At 42.8% G+C, this 23,419-nt stretch overlaps 1 protein-coding gene across 1 annotated transcript; it reads left to right on the forward strand.

Moving 5' to 3' along the window:
* Positions 1-11,503: 11,503 nt before the first annotated feature.
* On the forward strand, positions 11,504-21,829 carry LOC104662944 (glutathione S-transferase A3). Its single transcript, XM_010364084.2, has 7 exons — positions 11,504-11,551; positions 13,727-13,834; positions 15,832-15,883; positions 17,084-17,216; positions 19,474-19,615; positions 20,404-20,535; positions 21,434-21,829. Exons 2-7 carry the CDS (start codon positions 13,748-13,750, stop codon positions 21,554-21,556), a joined length of 669 nt encoding a protein of 222 aa, XP_010362386.1. The 5' UTR covers positions 11,504-11,551; positions 13,727-13,747; the 3' UTR covers positions 21,557-21,829.
* The last annotated feature ends 1,590 nt before the right edge of the window (positions 21,830-23,419 follow it).

The raw sequence follows: 23,419 nt of genomic DNA on the forward strand, positions 1-23,419 counted from the left end.
AGCCAAAAGAGAAAGCAGGCCGGGCGCGGTGGCTCAAGCCTGTAATCCCAGCACTTTGGGAGGCCGAGACGGGCGGATCACGAGGTCAGGAGATCGAGACCATCCTGGCTAATACGGTGAAACCCTGTCTCTACTTAAAAATACAAAAAACTAGCCGGGCGACGAGGCGGGCGCCTGTAGTCCCAGCTACTCGGGAGGCTGAGGCAGGAGAATGGCGTAAACCCGGGAGGCGGAGCTTGCAGTGAGCTGAGATCCGGCCACTGCACTCCAGCCTGGGTGGCAGAGCAAGACTCCGTCTCAAAAAAAAAAAAAAGCAGTAAGCTACAAGTCTGCCTTTCTTCATGGGCCAGGACACATAGTACTCCTGTGCAAATAACTCACAATCTTCCTGTGCCCAACCATCACCAGACACCTGCAAGTTAGCTCACTTCAATCATGGCATTATCAGTACTGCACAAAGCCCTCTTTTGCAGACTGCATAGACACTATCTATAAAATCTTCAGCAAGCCTTTGTTTCTTTGCAGTCAGCTTCTCTTCTGCAGATCCTGCCCATTGCCTCCTCGCAACATAGTTTCCTACTTTCTTGAACAAATCTGCCTTTCTTTACAACTATCTTGGTAAATTCTTTGACCCGGTGCCACCAGCCCAGAGAGCGCTTGCTCACCCACAACACCTTTTTATCATCTCTTTGATTTGAAAACATTTTTATGCCTTTACAGGATCAACTCTTATTTTTGGCTCTGTGGTTCAAAATTCTCCTTTTTCATCAGTCTGTTACCTCTGTCTCATAGATGACTTGGGTTTCCTGGCCGGGCGCGGTGGCTCAAGCCTGTAATCCCAGCACTTTGGGAGGCCGAGACTGGGCGGATCACGAGGTCAGGAGATCGAGACCATCCTGGCCAACACGGTGAAAGCCCGTCTCTACTAAAAAATACAAAAAACTAGCCGGACGATGTGGTGGGCGCCTGTAGTCCCAGCTACTCGGAAGGCTGAGGCAGGAGAATAGCGTAAACCCGGGAGGCGGAGCTTGCAGTGAGCTGAGATCCGGCCACTGCACTCCAGCCTGGGCGGCGGAGCGAGACTCCGTCTCAAGAAGGAAGGGAGGGAGGGAGGGAGGGAGGGAGGGAGGAAGAGAGAAGGAGAGAGAGGAAGACAGAAAAAAAGAAAGAAAGAGAAAGAGAAAGAAGGAGAGAAAGACAAAGAAAGAAAGAGAGAAAGAAAGAGAAAGAAGGAAAGAAAGAAAAACTCTTAAGTGCTTCCTACTTCGCTGGATGCTGGGCTAGGGATGCAGTGGAGATGAAGGTAGACATGGTCCCTGCCCTCAAGGTGCTTATAGTCTAATAGGGAAGATACTCAAACCACTAATAATGATAATAACAATAATACTATATGATAAGAATGATGATGTGGCTAGAACAGGTTCCCATGGGAGTTCATAACAGGTGTAGGAAGCCTGGATGAGGAGGGGATGGGGAAGTAGTGACATCTAAGCTAAGACCTTCACCCCTGTTTCCACTACATATACAGGTTTTCAACTGGAGATTAACAGATTTTTTTTCTAATGCTTTGCAGTATTCCCTCTACATTGATGACCACACTATCATTATATATATTCCTGGACTCTGAAATAGACCCCAACTCCTCATCTTGTCAGGGCAGTCCTGCTGTCCCCTAAAACTCCAGATGGCAAAATCTTTACCCCACAAAGTTTTTGTTCCCACCCAAATGGCACTCCCCACACAACTTTCTTCCTATCAAAATTATTCCACTCATTGGCACCATTTTTGACTCCTTCCTCTCCTTTACCCTTTTGTATGCAACTGGTTCCACTATAACAATAGATGAAGTCATTGAAAGCTCACTTCATGGCAACTGGATGGAAGGTATAGCAGCTACAAAGACCCGTAAGATAATACACATGATCTCAATGCTCTTGTAGTTTAGTAAAGAACCATCACATAAGCAGATAATTTTAATGTAATATTATAACTGACATGATGGATGGCAAGAGTGTTATAAGAGTAGGATAATGTAAAATATGCTTAACAATAGATTTTAGGAAGGGCAGGGACTAATCAAATTGGACACCAAAACAATCAGAATGAAAGTCAGCCCTAAACAACCACTGTGGTTGTCTCCACAGTGGGTGGGTACAGCCTTGCTTGGGATTTTAATTAGGGATATTTAGCCCAGTTTTGGGTGAGAAGGGAGGTTATCTCTTTCAGGAGAGTCTGGAAGGCTCAATGTTAGCATGAGAATAAAAGAGGTATAATGTAGGCACAGGCATTGAAAAGAGTGGCATGTGTAGAAATGTTTTGAAGTTTATGCTCCTAGAACATAAAATGAGGGCCTTCAATCACCAGGAGCCACTGGAGGGCTTTAAATCTGAGTGTAATAGATTAGATTGCATTAGGGAGTCAATTTTGTGCAGAGGGGCTCAGTGCGGAAGGTGAATGATAGCAGGCACATTTGGTGGCCCATGCAACAGCCATTTCTCAGTTTTGTTCGGGCATCACCCTCTCATGCAATCAGTTCCATCACTGAATTTTGATTAGTCTAAGACAATCATGGTCATGTGTTTATGTGTCTATGTACAACTTTGACTTAAAAGGAGAAAGAAGTCAGCTGAGAAGCTTGCAGGAGAAGTTTCACTTTCTCACAAAAAGACATGCTCAGGAGAAACCCTCTCCTGCCAAAATGTGTCATGGGAAGGCTGTGGTAATCCTCGTCTGGCACAGGGCACAACCTTGATGAAGCCACTCAGTGGACTCACAGGGTCCTGGATCATGTTGTGTTGCCAAGTTAATCATCTCTAGAGATACTTGCAGATTTATTTTGCTTTTATTCCCTAGGCTAGACTGCAGTGGTGCAATCACGACTCACTGCCGTCTTGACCTTCCAGGCTTAGGTGATTTTTCTACCTCAGCCTCCTGAGTAGCTAGGAGCACAGGCATGTGCCAACACGCCCAGCTAATTTTTTAATTTTTGTAGAGACAGGGTCTCGCTATGTTGTGAGACTGGTCTCAAACTCCCGGGTTCAAGTGATCCTCCCACCTTAGCCTCCCAAAGGGTTGGGACTACAGGCTCAAGCCACTGCACTTGGCCTACTTCCAGATTTCTTGCTGAGATGTTATCTTTCTTACTGCTATTCAAAACACTTCTGAGTTTTCTCTTATATGAAGCTGAAAGCATCTTAACTAATATATAGGGAAAATCAAGGGTCAGCGAAGGAGGCTTCCGTAAGAACTCAGGTGAGTAATGACAGGGCCATAAATAGGGCAAAGGAAGAAGGGTGGGGAGAAAGAGATGGATTTAAACACAATGAAGAGAATCAGCAAACTTGATGGAAGGTTGGGTTTGGGAGTGAGGAGGAGATGGAGGAAACCCATGACTCTCAGCCAGCCACCAGCTCCTTAGATTCTTCCAGCAAAATAGTGCTTGTGTTTAACCATATCTATGGGAGGAGTCAGGATTGATGACAGGTTTGCATTTTACAGAAACTGAAGTTCAATAGACTCTTTTGAAAATTCATAGTTGCTTCATCTGTTCTTTTATGACATTTTATTGAGCATATCTAGGCATTATTTGATGACAAGTCCTTGGTCAGAAATAAAAGCTATAAATATAACATGGTTTTTAATGGGGGAATACACTTTAATTTATAAAACCTGCTTTAGAACATAGTTTCTAGGATCACATTCTAATGAAAACTTGGGATTCCATTTATTTTTTAAGCCATTACCGCTGTTGTCTGGATGCAGCCTGTCCCTTCAAGGTCCCAGTCCCAGTAGGTGCAGACAGGTCTCTATGTTGATTGCACTGACCTGCCCTCCCCCTCTCCACCCCCACAACTGGGTGTTTTTGTTTATTGGCCCAAATTATCTTAATTTTTGTGTTTTATTTTGTCTTTAGCTCTGCACTTGCTTTGGATTGCACTTCTGATAACTGAATCTTTGTCTTGGCCCAGACACTTCTTTTGTGAAATTCTACCTGGAAAGTCTCTAGCAGAATTTTATTTTATTTTGTTTATTTATTTATTTATTATTTATTGAGACAGAGTCTCTCTCTGTCGCCCAGGCTGGAGTACTTTTTTGAAGTTTTAAGTTAATTTTTAAACTTAATATAGTTTCTTCTTTTCTTTTCTTTTTTTTTTTCTTTTGAGATGGAGTCTCGCTCTGTTGCCCAGGCTGGAGTGCAGTGGCATGATCTTGGCTCACTGCAACCTCAGCCTCACAGGTTCAAGTGATTCTCCTGTCTTAGCCTCCTGAGCAGCTGGGACTACAGGCACCTGCCACCATCCCCAGCTAGTTTTTGTATTTTTAGTAGAGATGGGATTTCACCATATTGGCCAGGCTGGTCTCGAACTCTTGATCTCAAGTGATCCACCCGCCTCAGCCTCCCAAAGTACTGGGATTATAGGCGTGAGCCACCACAACCTGCCTCTCGCAGAATTTTAAACACTCCCTTTGCCCAATTAACCAACACTCTGGCCGCCAACTGGCCTCAGAGGCTGAGTCTCGCAGTTTGGGCCTTGCTTACACACACATCTCCTGTCTGTCCATACAAAGTTCTACACACATGCTAATAATAATTGTAATAATGGTGACTGTTTTTAATAATTAGCTGCTATTTTACTCATAGTACCTCATTTAAACCTCACACTAATCTGGTGAGGTAGGTGTTACCATCTCTATTTTACTAATAAAAATTAGGCTCTGAGATACTAAGCAGCTTACCTTGTTTACATAATTTAATGAATAGTTGAGCTGGGTTTTGAGCCTAGAACTCAAAGGTCGGTGCTCTTCATTTATTGTTCATGTGATATAAGGAGACACTAAGCTGATAGAATTTAAAGTAAAGCAAAGTTAAACCTATGCCAGTCCACACCATGCTAATGCATATTCTGGGAGGCACTAAATGTGCTATGCAGGGCAATGTAATTCAGTGCTTTTCCATATTGCATAAGGCTGGCAATGTTAAGCACACAAATCTGTGTCTAGGTCAAGTGTATTTCCTTCTGCGTCATTCTTCCTTTCATTTCTTCTTCCTTGCCTCCATTTTCTACTGGAAGTTCCCTTTTGCTTCATCTCTGTTCTGATTTATATTAATTACTATGAGAATGATATTAAAATTCCAGTACATTTGAAGGGAAAATTAATTTGCCCATAATATCATAACCCCAATGCACATTATTTTTCTCGTTCTGTATTCCTCTCAGTATTTGCCCATGCACATACAAGTCTTCATACTGATAACCATAGTATAGAAATAACCGAGTATTCTGATTATTTTTATTACTTGCCTATTTAAAATATTACCTTTTTTTCTAAATTTCAAACATAGTACAAGCTTACTGCACAAAATTTGCAAAAAAAAAACCCCAAACCTAAATGCACACATGCACTTAAGAGCTCATGCACGCACACATCACCTCCAATTCCACCAGCCAAAGATAACCATTGTTAATTATGAAAATGTGTATGCATCTATATTTTTCTATACAGAATCTACAATCTAATGGGATTAAAGTTTGGCATTTAGGAAGCACTATGATTGATGCAGATATGTAATGATTAAGACTTACAGATCATGCTTTTATACTATCAGGCCCTGAGCTAAGCACTTAATCTTTAATCCTTAACAACAGCCTTATGAAGTAGGTATTATTATCACCCCATTTTACATATGGGGAAACTGAACAAAAAGAGGCAAAGTAATTCATCCCAAGCCACACAGTATCAAGTGCCAGTGCCATGATTTGTTTATTTATTTTTTGGGGGATGGAGTTTTGCTCTTGTTGTCCAAGCTGAAGTGCAATGGTATGATCTTGGCTCATTGCAACCTCCACCTCCCAGGTTCAAGAGATTATCCTGCCTCAGCTTCTCAAGTAGCTGGGATTACAGGTGCCTGCCACTGTGCCTGGTTAATTTTTGTGTTTTTAGTAGAGATGGGATTTCACCATGTTGACCAGGCTGGTCTCGAACTCTTGACCTCAAGTGATCCACCCGCCTCGACCTCCCAAAGTGCTGGGATTACAGGCTTGAGCCACCACGCCTGGCCTTGTGCCATGCTTTGAACCCAGGCAGTTTGGCTCCAAGACTGGCTTGTGAACTACACTGACATGAAGCTACACCCTCACCCAGGCCTGGATGTGTGGGTATGTCAGGGAAAGCTTTCAGCAGGCAGTGGCCTTTCTGTGGCCTAGAAGGTTAGAAGGAGGTAGCCAAGAGAGGAGGTGGAAATGAAGACATACAAGGAGTGTGTTCTAACACCCAACAGCCTGTGCAAAGGCAGTGAGGGCAAGAGGGCAGGAAAGTCTGAAGGTGAGCATGGCTAGGTTAGGGAGGAAGAGTGGCCAACATGAGGCTGGGCAAATAAAGAAGGTGGGTTATGCAGGGCTTTGTAAACTCTGTTGAGTTTGGATTTCACTGTGAGGGCATTAATGGCTCACTGAAGGTTTTGAGCCAGAAAATGATGCAGACGGCCCAAGAACACCGAGTCCAGTGTGCAGGATACTGCAGCAATGGGGCCACACGTGAGGGCAACCTGCTGACTGGACAGAGACTGAGAAGGAAATGGCAGGACACATAGGGAGACGGGGGAGTTAGGGTGGATGGCAGATTTCCAGCCTGGGCAACTGGGTGGACCAACAGTGTGGATCTTTAATCTCTAAGATTTGAAACCTGACTTCAGTTTGGGACAGGGCCAGTTGGAGTTGCCTGAGAGGCTGGTAGGTGAACATGCCCAGAAGGCAGATGTACAGGATCGGGGATCTGATGCCCAGGAAAAAGGTCTGGGCAGAGTGTCTTCCCAGAAACCTGCCTTGCAGTTCAGTTGCTGATTTCACTAAACTCTTCTGGCCACATCTAATGAAGTTGATGTGCCCAACTAGAGTTGCCCAGACCTTTCTCTACCTCAGAGAGACGTGGGAGGGATTGCTGTCCCAGGGGAAAACAGATCTGAGTGGCTCTTCTCAGGGCTAGCTCTAGGTATGAAAGTTGACACCAACCTGTCTCACTCCATGAGTGTGATGTGCCTATGTTATAGGAGTCCTAACCAGTGACCAGGACACATTCTCCACTCTCTCCTTGCCACCGGCCCCCCACCCCCGACAGAATGGGACACAAGCCATAGCAACTCTACCTCCTAACTACCTCACATATCTCTGTCCTTCTCCCATTCCCTTCCACTTTGTGGGTCAAACCCTCATGGTTTCTCATCTCCACCACCCCAGGGTCCTCCCCGTGGGTCTCCCTGCCAGCAGCTTCACTTCGCTCTAGTCTCTTCTTCACTTACAACCAGAGTAGGTTTGCTCAAACACAAATCTGAATATCACCGTCTTTCTTCAAATTCTTCAGTGAGTCTCCATGTCATGCAAGATGCATCCTCACCACACTCCTCACTCTCATCTCCAGCTCAATGAGCCCCTTGAGAACAGCAGGGCCTCCTTTCTCCCTGCCTGGGTGCATTTGCTAGCCTAGCCTGGCAAGCTCCGTCCCACTGGCCACATCTAACTCCTATCTCATTGCTTCCTGGGAGCTTTGGCCTCTCCTATATGCCCTCTACAGAGTCCTGGTGAGCCTCTACTAACACCTGAGGGACATTGTGTCTGCACAATTGTCCTGTGACCTCATGGTGTGTGGCATGGCCTGCTGGGTCCCCATTCCTGCACCACCAAAGAACAATAACAGCGGCACAGCTCCACACATATTTAGAGGAACTGAGGATATAAGGCTGGGCTTTGAGACCTCACAAATCCCCACACCCTCTGCCCTACTCTGCATCTCACCCATTTCTACAAAACATACTGACGTGTGTCCCTCAAATGCTATGTATGGACCTTGCATGGGTCCTGACAAAAATAAACCAATGGCAAAGAAATTTTTATGAGACAATTGAGGAAATTTGCATGCAGTTATTTGACAAAATTAAAAAACATAAACTTTCAGTGTTATAGTAGAATAAAATTATGATGTCTAGAAAAAAGCACTTACATTTTAAAGAAACATACTAAAGCATACCTCCAGCAATACTAAAATGCATATGCACAGTGTTCTTCATTGCAGCATTGTTTGTAATTCCAAAACATCAGAAACAACCTAAATGTCCACACATATAAGAATGCTTGCAGGCCAGGCACGGTGGCTCACACCTGTAATCCCAGCACTTTGGGAGGCTGAGGTGGGCGGATCATGAGGTCAGGAGTTCGAGACCAGCCTGGCCAATATGGCGAAACCCTATCTCTAATAAAAATACAAAAATTAGCCAGACATGGTGGTGTGCACCTGTAGTCCCAGCTACTTGGAATACTGAGGCAGAAGAATTGCCTGAACCTGGGAGGCGGAGGTTGCGGACAGCAGAGATCATGCCACTGGACTCCAGCCTGGGCTATAGAGCAAGACTCCGTCTCAAAAAAATGAATAAATAAATAAAAAGTGCTTGCATAAACTATGATGCATTCATATGGTGGAGTATTTTGCAACTGTAGAAAAATAAATGAAGACATCTATGAACTTAGATGGAGGTGATTTCCAGAATTTATCATTAAGTGTGTGTGTGTGTGTGTGTGTGTGTGTGTAGGGGGAGGCAACAACCACACAAAACAAGGTGCGAAAGAGTATTATAGTATGCTGCCCTTTATGTAAGAAAGAAGGGGTTATAAGAAAATATGTACTTGAGCAAAAGAAAAACAAAAGGGGAAAGTTAGAAATTAGTGAGATTGGTTATCTACAGGGGGATGAGTGAGAAAAGGGTGGGAAAAAGAGGGACTAGGAATGGGGAATTAGGGACAGAGAGGGACAGTGTCTCCAAAGACACTTTTTTGTTTAACTCTGGCTCTTGGAATCATGGTAAAGTTCTGCATACCAGAAAACTAAGTAATTAATTGAAACCAACCAGGATGTAAGGAAACCCCAAAGTGTAATATACAAACACTAACAACCTAACAGCATTTCAAATGAATAGATAACCAAACTGAAGGAGGTGGGAGGGGGAAAGAACTGACCTAAATAACCATAGAAAACAGCATTTTGACTGGATATTGTAAGGCTCAAGACCAAAAAAAAAAAAAAAATACAGAAAGAAAGAAAAATACTGTATTCTTGTTAGTAGATCTGTTTTTCACAGAGGTATGCATTGGCAATTCTGCAGCTATTTTATGTGTACTAGGATTAAACGAATATGCAAATATTGTATATTTTAGATAATCACAGCCAGGTTTCTCACTTGTCAGAGAAGTTAGAAATAAGGAAAGGAGATGACTAAATGAATCTATTGAATTGAAACAGTAGGTATCAGTATGAACTCATTTTTTAATCATATTTATACAGGTAGATATATAAATACATACAGAAGTATATGTATGTGTGGGTTAATATACATACATATCTCTCCCACTGGGGAGAGCCTAGAAGCATTGAAAACCCAGAAGCAATGAGTACACATAGTTCCGAGATCCTAGTTTTGAAATACCTTCCCCAGTAAAAGGAAACAAGGATCTTTGGCTGACTTCAAGGCTGGGGCACAGACAATACAAGATAAGCCTGGAACATCTTTGGCACAGAAAGTATCTGGAAATACTCACAATAAGAGAGGAGGTTTGTCATAAAAGACACAGAAGCCAATCTGAAGGAGCTCCTACAGGCTAAAGCTTTATTTGAGCAATAAAATAGATATTGATGGTATTAGATTATAACCTTTAGAATAAAATATCTATAAATCTGTACTAAGAAAATAATTGAATGAATGGAAGGATAAATAAAGGAGAAGAGATAACTTTTCTTTACAGAAGAATTCCTATTATTAAATGTAGATGGAAAAAGGGAAATAGAAAGTCACTATCAGACACACATCATAGTAATATTGGCTGCATGCAAGATCCATAATGGATGCTCAAGTTAGTGAGTAGAAGCTTATTTTGAAACTGAATATTTTTATAGTCACAAAGTATCTTCCACAAGATATTTATGAATTCCAAAGGGATAAATAGTAATATTACAGTTGATGAACCTGGCAGACACTACTTTAATCAAGGGATTAAGGTTAAGATCACAATGAATAAGACATACTATGTCTTGGATATGAAATTATGTGTGGAAATGATAAGCTGAGACTGGAACAACTGCTGTGACATTTTGCAAAAACTGTGTGTCATCAATCAAGTCATGAGAAAACATCAGATAGACCCAAATTGAGGTACGTTCCACAAAATAATTGACCATTACTCTTCAAAAGTGCCGCCATCATGAAAGACAAGAAAAGACTGAGGAACTGCCATAGATTGGAGGTAACTAAGGAGATGTGACAATGAAATGTGGTGCTGGGGTCCTGGGTGGGATCCTGGGCTAGAAAAAAGATACCGATTGAAAAACTGGTGAAATTCAAGTAAGGCCTGGAGTTTAGTCAATAGTGTATCAATGTTAAATTCCTGGTTTCCATCATTGTACTATAGTTACATGAGATGGTAACATTCGAGGATGCTGGGTGAGGGGTATTTGGGAAACTTGTACTAGTTTTGCAATTTTTCTGTTACATAAATAATTCCACCCCCCCCCCCCCCCGCAAAAGTCTGAAAGATACACATTAGATTATTGAGGAAAAAAACTAAGTCTGATATTTGCTTCAAATATTGTCAATAATTGTTGAAGCAAGGTGATGGGTACATCAAGGCTTTGTAGTGTTCTTTCTAGATTCATGTATGTCAGACAATATCCTTTAGAAAAATAGAAATTACATATACATGTATTAAGCCCTTTTTATATGCCAGGCACTGTGGTTAGCCATGGGGACTTGGCTAACAACCAGGACTTGAGGCCCTGCCTCAAGGAGCTCACAGTCAACAGGGGGAAAGCAGACATGACGCTCAGGGAGTGTAGAAAGAGTGACGTGACAGAGGAAGCACAGGATGCCTGGGAGCAGGGGAGAAAAGAGTGCACCAAACAGAAGAAACGGCATGCAGAGCCTTGGGCTAGCGATAAAGGCTAGCTTGTACATCATAGAGAAAAATCTGCAAATGACCTCAGGGAAAGCAGCTGAGGTCTTTTTTCTGCCCAGGGCAAGGACAACTCAGCCAGATTCTTTGGGCCTATAAAACTTTGTGACATTATTTGTAATTTAGTCTTTTTAAACAAATTTAGAAGGCAATCTCCCCATGCTCTACCAAATCTCCCTATCCTCTTTCCTGGCATCACCCTCTTATGACACTTTCCTCCTCTCTCCACAATGTTTTCTCATCTGTCATAAAACTGCAGCCTATTTAACCAGATCCTCCTTAAGCAGTGTTTACAGGATACTGGTCCCCAGTGACCTTCTGAGGCAGCCAAATAGATCTGAAATCTTTTTGTGCTTTTATGGATAGCCTTGAAATTAATTGCTGTCATTTTCTTCCCAGCAGAGCTTGGAACTCTGGAGACTAAAGGGTGTGGGAGTGGCCGCTCCCAACTAGACTCCACCCTCTTCAGAAGGCAGTTGTCATAGTATTTAAACCGCCTAACATGTACATCAGGAGGTGGCCTTGAGAAGCTGAGCGGAGACCAGCTGGACTTTAATCAGGTTAGTATTGACCTTAAAAATCTTCATAAATGTTCTCATGTCTACTTCACTAAGGAAAAACAATTTTAAATTTGTTAGTTTATGTGAGTACTTTATGTCCTTGCTGCTTTTGTGTGTGCTTAGGAGACAACTTAAGCATTGTTTGTTAGTTCCTGAAGGACATGTCGGTAAAGAAAAATAATATTCAACGATTAGAAAACAAGGGCAAAGAATTTGATGATATGAGAAAAGTGAGAGTGGTATCATTGTGGGCAATCTGAAGATACAACCACATCAGTGACAGGCCACATGCTGCAGCTTGCTTATGGTAAAGCTGTTTCTTAAAAACATGTATTCATGTGATTCATACAGGAGTCAACACGCAATTATACTAGATTTAAAGTTGGCAGGGTCACACATTTGGGAGCACCACTTGATCAGTGAAAAGAAAATACATCTGGATGGTTGTATTCCTCTAGGACTGGTACTTCCAAATGGGAAACCAATCATCAATGCTTGCCAGTCAGGATCTAAATTTACACTTCCATCATTGATTTTACACAGATTAGTTTATTGCTCATACAAGTGATTTTGTGACTGAGCACCAAGTAGCATGCTGTTTTTCCTTCTTCTTCTCCTCCTTCTTCCCTCCTTCTATTTGTTCTCTTTGCCCTCTTTTTCCTTCCTCCCCCTCTTTTTCCTCTCCCGCCTCTTCTTCCTCCTCATCCTCCTCCTTCTTCTTCAACATATCCGGGACCAAAGGGCAAACAGGGTTTAAAGTCTCAAAATTGCAAGTGAATCTAAATATATAGGACTTTTAGGGTAGTAGGCAAGTGGATCTAAGAACAGTAATAACCCCCTCTTAAGCTGTTATATTCCCTGTCCAACAGAACGTGCAAAGTCCTTCTATGTGCAAGTTCTTCCTATCTGCCAAATTAAATATTACCCTGCGCTACCCTGCCAAAGCACTTACTCAATGTTTTATAGTAATTTTTTGTGTAGTCATGATGTTTCTGCTATGTGGGAGAGTTTGGTTGCTTTGATCATTCTTTATAAACAGCAGATTGGTGGGTTTCATAATCAGGATTGGTTGTTTTATTGCCATAATTCTAGCTTGTTTTTTTTTTTTTTTTTTTTCCCCCCACAGTTTTTGTTTGTTAGTTTTGAGACAGTCTCATTCTGTCACCCAGGCTGGAGTGCAGTGATGTGACCATGGTTCACTGCAGCCTTAACATCTTGGCCTCAAGTGATCTTCCTGCCTCAGCCTCCTGAGTATCTGGGACTACAGGTGTGGAACACCAATCCTGGCTAATTTTTTTGTTTTAAATAGAGACTTTATTTAATTGCCCAAGCCAGTCCTGAACTCCTGAGCTCAAGCAATCTTCCTTCCTCAGCCTTCCGAAGTGCTGGGATTATAAGTTTGGGCCACCATGCCCAGCCCTGGTTTGTTTTTTAATTACTCTATACACTGTATTCTAAAACAGCGACCCCTATGAGGCAAATGGAAAAAAAAAATAAAAAAGGATTGCTCTTGAGATATCGAGCCATGTTATATCCTATGAAGCACGGACTGAACTTTGAGCAATGCGTTACACTGTGCTTAAAGACGATGACAACTTCTCTGCTGCCCAGGAGCTCACAGTTTGAGGGGTGGGGGACACAAAAATGGTAACTTCTGCAGGCTGTAAATATTCAATAATAAGGCAAACAGGAAGAAACTGGTCTGAATGTCAGAAGACCTAGGTTCTAATCCAGACTTTGACACTAACTAGCTAGTTGGCAAACTGCACAAACCTGGAGGAAGAGCTAGCTAGATCCCTTCTATCTCTATAATTTGGGAAGTTTTGAGGGGAGAGCTAGATATATCAATAGAACATACAGTTTTTATAAGGCACATGAAGTCACCAAACAGGTTGGAACATAATGCAAGTTAGTAGTGCCTGAAATAATTACCAACATAAAAATAAATAAATGAAAACAAAGGTCTTACACAGGAAAGCCTCAGAATCTCAGAGGGACCCTGTGAAGTCACATTGGTGTTGGACCTGTCTAGTGCAAACAGAATTCACAGGTGAAAACAATCCTGCTAAGAAGAAGGAAGACACTCCTGTTGTTCCACCACATATATACTAGCATGCATTTTGCTTCTCTAGACTCATTCATTCAACCATCCATGCGTTCATTCATTCATTTTAGAGAAACCAAGAGACTGTTACCATGGCGGGGAAGCCCAAGCTTCACTACTTCAATGCACGGGGCAGAATGGAGCCCATCCGGTGGCTCTTGGCTGCAGCTGGAGTGGAGGTATGTTCTGAGTTAGGTCATCTTAAGTTGGACCTAATTGATTGTATCAAAATATTTTAGTAAGCCAAGAGACTTCCATACTAGATGACCTGTGAATATTTTGGCCTCCAATAAAAACATTCCCAGTTATTTTTTTAAAAATGGACAGATTTTACCAAATGAAATTTTAAAAATCTGTCCATCAAAGAGCACATGAAAAAGAAGACATGAACAATGAAAATATATTTTGAAAAGAATCATCAACTAATCACAATGAGTGGAACTTATTTGCATTAGGGTTTGAACAAACTATAAAATATAACTTACAACACATAACAATCAGGAACCTGAATATTGATTGAATATTAGATAATATTAAAGGATTTTTGTTAAATTATTAGTGTGATTTTGTGATGTTAGGTATGATGTTTCTGTTATGTTTCAGAGATACACACTAAAGTCTTTAGGATGAGATAATATGATGCCTCAGATTTGTTTCATATTATGACTAGAGGAGGAGAGAAGTTGGGCATACAAATGAAAGACTGGCTTGGGTTGGGGATTATTGCAGCTAGATGATTGAAACAAAGAGGACTGTTGTACTTTATGTGTATTTTATATACATATGAGAAATTTACACAATAAAATGGTAAGTACATAAGAAACTAAGTGCCATTAAACATAAACTATAAATCACAATGAAGGCAGGGAGGGAGTGGATTGTAACAAACTGCCTGTTAAAGACTGAGTATATTCAGTCAGCAGCTATTTTGTTGTGCACCTACTAAGTGCCAGGTTCTGTCTTGAGGATTGACAGTGAACAAGGCAGACACAATTCCTGCCCTGAGGCAAACTACATACATGTCTACGAGGACTCAGATAAGTAAACAGGTGATTAAAATCAGGGGTGGGGGCTTCTAGAACACCCAAGCATTCCCCAGTGCTACCAGGCCATCCTTCCAGTGTTTGAGCAGGAAATGCTGGAAGGTGTCTGTGGGACTCCGCTTAGCGCTGTCCTCTAGAGGTGTCACTGAGAAAAACACTTCCCAGTCCAGACAAGAGTCCCTCAGTAACTGCCTGAGGGTTTTCCTCCAGGGAAAGTAATGGAAAAACTCAGAAGATCTTGTCCCTCGGGTGTCAGCAGAAAAGGAGGGTTTCAGGTGAAGTGGCGTCCTGTGAAGGGAAATTCTAGTGCACCCCTTCAGCTTCACAGCGCCATGGGGACCTGAACCTTGGGACGGCGCTTTCTCCATTGCTTCACGAGGCCTTGAAACTTTAGCCTCACCCTTTCTCAATCAGATAAGGAAACAAGCACATAAGAAATCCAAACACTGTCATTCCAGGTTGTTTTCTTTGTACAAATGAATACCCTGTTTCACTGTCACCCAGACATCAGTTCTGCAGCTCAGTGCCTTTTCTCCAGTGACATTCCCTCCCTAATCATGGACATTTGTGAGACTGTGGGGAGGGGAAGTGAACTAAAAGACGGAGCAGGCCAGGAGCAGTGGGTCACACCTTTAATCCCAGCACTTTGGGAGGCCGATGGGGGAGGATTGCTTGAACCCAGGAGTTCAAGATGAGTCTAGACCACATAGTGAGACCCCAGCACTACAAAATAGAAATAAAAAATTAGCTGGATGTGATGGTGCATAAATATCGTCCCAGCTACTCACGTGGCTGAGGTGGGAGGGTCACTTGGGCCTGGTAGATCAAGGCTGCAATGAGCTGTGATCACACCACTGTACTCAAGCCTGGGCGACAAAGTAAGACTTGGTCTCAAAATAAATAAATAAATGAAAAAGAAGACTGAGCAGTTAATTGGTCTGACCCATGCTTGTTTCTTGAGGGATCTAATCTAAATTTCCAAGCAGCCATGACGAACTTCTTCTGTGTCCCCTGCCAAACTCAGAAATCTTATGTTCTCCAAATTATGTACCAGATGGGGGCCATTCAAGGTCACAAGTCTATAATGCTACGGAACAAACTAACAAGAACCCATTTACTGTTTCTGCTTCCAGTTTGAAGAGAAATTTATAGAAACTGCAGAAGATTTGGAAAAGTTAAGAAATGGTAAGATCAAGTCTCTAAGTGCCTCTGATGAGGGTATCTGGTATCTAGTAGAGAAGGTACAGTTGAAGATTTTTTTTTTTTTTTTTTTTTTTTTTATGAGACGGAGACTCGCTCTGTCGCCCAGGCTGAAGTGCAGTGGCGCGATCTCCGCTCACTGCAAGCTCCGCCTCCCGGGTTCATGCCATTCTCCTGCCTCAGCCTCCCAAGTAACTGGGACTACGGGGGCCCGACACCATGCCAGGCTAGTTTTTTTTTTTTTTTTTTTTTTTTTTTTTTTAAGTAGAGACGGGATTCCACCTTGTTAGCCAGGATGGTCTCTATCTCCTGATCTCGTGATCTGCCTGCCTCGGCCTCCCAAAGTGCTGGGATTACAGGCGTGAGCCACCGCGCCTGGCCATAGTTGAAGATTTTAACACCAGGCGATGCCTGGTGGTGGAGAGGGAGAAAGTGGTTAAAGTGGAAGGGATGTGGCTCTCTGACAAGATCTGGCAACTCTCTCCAGGCTAAAAGGCCAGACTCTCAGAGTATTTGCTAGAGGAACCATCCCCAGTGCCCTGAGAATGCCCTTTCCTTGTTTTCATGCTTGGGGCACCGTGAATGAGCTGTGGTCATCAGCTCAGGATCCCACACAGACTTCCCCATCCAAGGACACACAAGAACATTAATAAGACGGAAAGAATAGAAATAGATCTGGCCATTACCTTGAGTTGTTTTCCTTCATGGGTCATGTGACGAGGTCATATTGTAGTAATATTGTAGGCTTGGAAGAGCACAGAAAGGGACCTCTACATAAAATCGTGTTTCAGAACCTACTTTAAAGGACATGGATATTGTGAGACTTACCCTGGGAAGTTCTCATTTTAAATGACATCTTCCTGGCACTCCCATTGTAACCTGTCTCAACTTTTTCCTAAAATATCATGAAGATAAATCAATGCAAGAAAAATACAAGGGACCTACTATGTACCTGGATGGGGAATAAAAGCATAGATGAAATAACAGGCTAAAAGGTAAAAGGAATCAGATCAGAAAAAGAACTACAGGCAGCTAAAATCAAAATACTATTTCATTTTGGAGGTTAATAGGCAATAATTTCTTTTTCATTTTATAACCTCAGTCATTTCAACTATCATCTTTTATTTCTGAAATAGTGGGATTCATAGAAATTTCACGCTCCTTTTTTTTTCCTTCTTTCTAAAGATGGGAGTTTGATGTTCCAGCAAGTACCAATGGTTGAGATTGACGGGATGAAGCTGGTGCAGACCAGAGCCATTCTCAACTACATTGCCAGCAAATACAACTTCTATGGGAAAGACATAAAGGAGAGAGCCCTGTACAGTATATTTTCTGTTCTTCCATCCGCAGAGAACACAGAGTGATTTAGGTCCTTCCTTGAGTGGGTGGGACCGTGGCAGGGCATCATGACTAGCAGCAGGCTGGGCCTGGGGCGTACATACTGAGGTCCAGTATTGCAGAGTCCCGTGGAGATGAGGGAACAGTGAACATGGGGAGGGTTCAGGCGAGGGTGATTCTAGAAGAGGATGCAGACCATGGATCCAGCACCCTGACAAAGGTTTCCAAACACTCATAAACCCTATGAACTGAGGAGAATGGGGAATCATGATTCCAGGTGGTCAGGCCTTCAGAGGCTGGACTCCAGCCAACAGCTTAGCACAGGCATAGAATGTTTGAGAGTCTGTAGATGAGGGCCTGGGGAGGGAAGATTGCAAAGAAGCTGAATATCAGGTCCCAGTAATTCCAAGAATGATGATCAGGAACCCAAGTTACCAGCCAATTATATGGACTGGTAAACTTGAGCAGGGCTAGTAGAGGCTGGCACCCAGAACTCTGGGGTTACCCTGACACATTGATTCAAGGCTGAAGCAGCTAGATTTATAAAATACCAGCAAAGCCATGGGGTCTTCTCACTGTTGCGATAGGGCTGCCTGATTCTAAATAACATCCTATGTGAAACTTCAAAAAGTTTAATGTAAAGTTACCAATGACCCAGCAACTCCTCTACTAGGTATATACCAAAAGAATCAAAATACTTCCACACCAAATCTTGTACATAAACATACAGTGCAAATAACAGCAATTTTCATGGTATTCAAAAAGTAGAAACAACCCAAATGTCTAACAACCAATAAATGGAGGAACAAAGTGTGCCTTAGCCATGCAATGGAACAATATTTAGTCATGAAAAGAAATGAAGTACTGATGCATGCTACAAGAAAGTTGAGCCTTAAAGACACGTTACATGAAAGAAATTAGACACAGAAGGCCACATATTGTAGGACTGTGTGTATGAAATGTCTAGAATATTCGGGCAGCAAGTAGACTAGTGGTTGCCTGAAGCTAAAGGGTTTGGGGTTTGGAGAAAAATAATACTCAGTGGGTACACATGTCCTTATCAGGGTGATAAAAATATTCTAGAATTAGAGTGTGATAGTGTTTGCAGAATTCTGTAAATGTACTAAAAGTGACTGAATAGTATAATTTAATGGGTGACAACTATAATATGTAACTCCACATCAATAAAACTGTTGTTTTAAAAGGTACTGTGGAAAACCCAGTTAAACACAAAAGAAAAAAAGTCTCCTAAAATATGTCCTGGTTGTAACTGTGTAAAGAATTTCACCAATGAAGGGGATCTTTTAGGTGGGGTCTCAAGTAATGCACGTGTGGCTAGAGTCAGGCAACAGCACATGGGGAGGGCTGTAGAATTATGTTTCATGGGAGTTATGGGAAAAACTGCTAATATTGGGCATAGAAGTGGGCCTGGGAGATGTAAAATGATGAGACAGGATGAGGAACATGACAGAGTTGGCTATGCCAGGGACTCTTTTGGGATTACTCAGGAGGCAGGTCTTTGGCCATTTGACTCACACTAAATTTATGCACAGAACAAACCATAATAAAGATGATCAATCCTGGCACAGCATCAGTGGGTACCGGCAGTGATTCCACCAATTTCTCTCATGACTGTGACTGTAGACAGGTCACCGATGCTCTTTGTACCTGTATTTGGTCATGTGCATAGCAAAGATTTTAGAGATATATCTACCTCGATAAGTTGTTTTAAGAAATAAATGGCGGCCAGGAATGGTGGCTCACGCCTGTAATCCTAGCACTTTGGGAGGCCGAGGCGGGTGGATCACGTGAGGTCAGGAGTTCGTGACCAGCCTGGCCAACATGGCGAAACCCTATCTCTACTAAAAATACAAAAATTATCTGAGCGTATTGGAAGGCATCTGTAATCTTAGCTACTCAGGAGGCTGAGGCAGGAGAATCCCTTGAACCCTGGAGGCGAAGGTTGCAGTGAGCCAAGATTGTGTAACTTCACCCTGGCTTGGAGAACAAGGGAAACTCCATCTCAAAACAAAAAAAAAAAAAAAAAAAAAAAAGAAAGAAAGAAGGAAATGTCAATATACATGCAAAAATCAGAGCATACTGACTAGAATATAAAAGGCACCCACTGGAGATGAATTACTTTGCCACCATCTGACCCTCTATTCTTTTAGGTTTTTATAAACCTACAAAATCTAAGGCAAGAGGCATTTGATGCTTTGGCTGTTTTTGTCTTTCAGAATTGATATGTATACAGAAGGTATGGCAGATTTGAATGAAATGATCCTTCATCTGCCCTTATGTCGACTTGAGGAAAAAGATGCCAAGATTGCCTTGATCAAAGAGAAAACAAAAAATCGCTATTTCCCTGCCTTCGAAAAAGTAGGTGAAGCTGTTCAGCAGTTTGGGGCACTGAGTTTAGAGGCCAGTAGAAAAATAGTGGCTGGGCATTCCTGGGACACTGACCTTCACTTTCAGTGAGACTTCCTGAACACCAATGCAGCGCTCTGACTCTCAAGGCATTTTATGAAAATTGACTTAGAGGAACAATGATACCACTTATCTCCAAGTTATAATTTTCCAGCAAATTTCAATTTACTAGACTCCAGTATAGAATTCTCTATTCAACAAAATTTTGTTTGTAAGTAGAACGTGGGCTGTGGAAGGCTCTGCATCACATAGAGGTTGCTGTTGAGTCTATGGAACATATGGAGAAATGAAGACTCTGAAATAGTCTACTCCTGGAGGAAGAGTGCTGTCATGAAGGTGGAGTCGTTGCCCAAGACAGATTGGAGAGGAAGAGAGCAGAGTGTAGAGCCACATCCTGAATGTCAAGGCTACACACTGTAGGGCCTGGGGCAGACAGAACATGCAGCAGCAGGTGCTAAACCCCTGGCCCATGTGGAAAATGCAAGCAGGGTGGGTGGTGTGGATGCCACAGTGATGTGGAATGAGAAGAGAAAATGGAGCCTAGGCTCCAACCGAGGAGAGAGCTAGAGCCACATTCTTGCTCCCTCACTCAATCAGGGAACATAAACAAAGGCCTGGACCTTCACACCATCCAGTTAGGCCACACAGGTGGGAATGTCAGGCTGGAAAGACTCAGGGAGAAGCAGGGGTCCCAGCCTGGGTGGGCATGTGTTACTGATCTGATGCCTCAAATTCTCCAGGTGTTACAGAGCCACGGACAAGATTACCTTGTTGGCAACAAGCTGAGCCGGGCTGACATTAGCCTGGTGGAACTTCTCTACTATGTGGAAGAGCTTGACTCCAGCCTTATCTCCAGCTTCCCTCTGCTGAAGGTGACCCATTTCACAGCCCTCAGAGAGGCAGCTCCACATGTCCCATCTTGGGGTCTAGTATCTGGGTCCTTGGACTGGCCATGTTCTGACCCCAGCCTTTTTCAGGCCTTCACTACCCCCAGGTCTCCAAATAGAGCTTCCAGATTCCAATTCTGAGGCATGAAAGACTCTTGTTATGGAAAGGAAATTCGTGGTTCATGCTACCCGATGAAAAGTATTTCACCTTTTATCATGGAAAGGACCCAGGGCCCAGCATCTTCCTCCCTCCCCCATTCCTCTGTGGTCTGTTCCTGAGTTTTCTGTGGTGCCCTTTATCCCAGGACTGTCCTTGTGTTCCCACGCTGAGTTGGTCTGAGCAGGGCCCTTTCCATCTGGTTCCTTCCTTAGGCTCTGGCCAGGGTAGCCAGCAGGAGCTGTCAGATAATTGTGTTCCTCCGTGCACAGCTCACCAACCACACTGCCCCCAACCCTGTATCTCTCACTGAGAAAAGGTGGTCCCATGGTTTGACTTTAATATTTTCTATAACATTTTACTTTCTAACTCATTTCTCCGTATTTTCATTTCTGCTTAGAGACTGATCTGTGTTGATATCTCATGGGCACATTATTTTTTCTTGTCTTATACAAGAGTCACTAATCTATAGGATTAATATGTAAGGAGAAAGATAGGGATGACTGAACTGATTAAAAGTTTAAGACATCTTTGGGGAAAATAAAGTGAGCTAAATGTCCTTCCTCTTATCTGCATTTCTCACTGGGTGTCTGTTTCTGCCTCCATGCTGGTGCTGATGGAGGGGACTCGCTTGGTCTTTGGCAGGAGGGGTCAGATTCCCTGGGTGGTATAAATGGTGATGGCAGGCCTTGGCTTCGCTCTGAGGCTGTGCTTTGTGAATTACAGGCCCTGAAAACCAGAATCAGCAACATGCCCACAGTGAAGAAGTTTCTACAGCCTGGCAGCCCAAGGAAACCTCCCCCAGATGCAAAAGCTTTAGAAGAAGCCAGAAAGATTTTCAGGTTTTAATAAACCAGTCATGGAGGCCAAGAACATGCAAAACCAATATTCTAAAGTTTGCAACAATGAAGTGCTTTACTTAAGTGTTGACTGTGCTTCTTGTTAAGCTAATGAACCCTTTCCAATTACATGCTAATTAAGTAATAAAAACTCCTATTTGCCAACTTAGTTAAAATTTAAACCTTTTCATTAGGATCTGATATGAATTCAGATTTCTAATCTCCTGTTAACCTGTCTCTTTCTTGAAATTAAAAATTTAGTAAAAATGGGAAATGTAGGTTATATGGTTTGTTTGATTTTTACCAAGAATTATCCTGTAACATTTGTCATACAATCTATTAAAATATCAATGTAGAAATGCGCTCCTGACATTTTCAGCTATGCACAGGAGAAGAGTTACCATTCTGGGTAATGGCATAAAGACATTTTCTTCTTTTCTTGGACAGTCATTTTATTTCTGATAAAAGCGTTATTTCTCCTGCATTTTCAAAATGACGATTCTGTCTGCTGTGGATTCCTGTCTTCTAGGAGATAAGGAAATATTGAAGAGCAAGCAGACCTATCCTCTGCCCTCAGGCCACCCTGTTGTCCCTTACAGTGTGTGTGCTCCTGGTTCATCCTCACTCTGCTCCTTAAGGCTCTGTGGGGTCCCAGGCATGAACCTTCCCTCACTTCCCTCAGTGCCACTCAGACCTGGGCTGCCAAGATACAGATGGTATATGTGAATTACATACAAATAACTATATGCAAAATCATTTTTCCCTGGTGTGTCATTGTGCCAGAATGCTTCGATTAGGAGTGCTTTCTAGTTTCAGCCCCTACTGGGCCTATAATGTTACTCTCTCCCAGGACACCTGGGCTTCTGCAATTTGAGTTCTCCTGTTAGAGTGAGCTTCCCCACAGTTGGCAGAGGTGGGTGAGGGAGCAGACAGACACACAGGCTTCCTATCTGCAGCTACACTTTGCTCTAGTCTCTTCCCCACTTACAACCAGAGTAGTTTTTCTGAAATGCAAATCTGAATATCACAGAATTCTTCAGTGAGTCCTGACTGCATGTAGAATGCATACTCACACCCCTCCTCACTCCCTGATCTTCAGCCCAATCAACCCTCTGAGCATGGTGGGGCCTCTTGCCCTCCTGCCTGGGTGCATCTGCTAGCCCTGCCTGGCAAGCTCCTTCCCAGTGGCCACAATTAAGTCTACCCCGTTGCTTTTCAGGAGCATTGGGCTGTTCTCTGTGCCCTCCTCACAGCCCCATTGAGCCTCTAACAACACCTGAGGGCCACTGTGTCTGCTCCTTTGTACTGTAAGCGCGGGTATGGGACATTACATGAACTAGAATGCTGAAGTTTTGATGAATCTAGGAAATTATAGAATTTTAATATGATAAGAGAACAGTGTGATTATGTTTCAACAAGTAGTTCTTCCTTTCTAGAGATAAATACTGGTATTTACCGAAGAAATGATATGCTGTCTGGAAATTGCTTCAAAAGAATCATTTGGTAGTTGGGGGAGTACGTGGAAGTTTGTACTGTTTTCTTGTGGCTCCTGTCACAGATTCCTACAAACAAGGTGGTTTGAAACAACAGAATTCTGAAAGCCAAGAAATCTGAAGTCAAGTTGTGAGGGCCACATTCACCTGGAAGCTCTAGGGAACAATCCTTCCCTGCCTCTTACAGCTTCTGGGGGCTGTTGACATTTCTGGACTTTCTTGGATCTTGGCCACATCACTGTACTTTCTGCATGGGGCTTCCAGCACCTCACCCTCTGTGTGTCTGTGTCTTCTCTGTTGTGGGCACACTTCTTATTGGATTTAGGGCCTATTTAGATAGACCGGGATGGTCTCATCTCAAGTTCCTTAACTTCATCTGC

Source organism: Rhinopithecus roxellana, chromosome 4 (genome assembly GCF_007565055.1).
Source record: "Rhinopithecus roxellana isolate Shanxi Qingling chromosome 4, ASM756505v1, whole genome shotgun sequence".
NCBI classification, from domain to species: Eukaryota; Metazoa; Chordata; class Mammalia; order Primates; family Cercopithecidae; genus Rhinopithecus; species Rhinopithecus roxellana.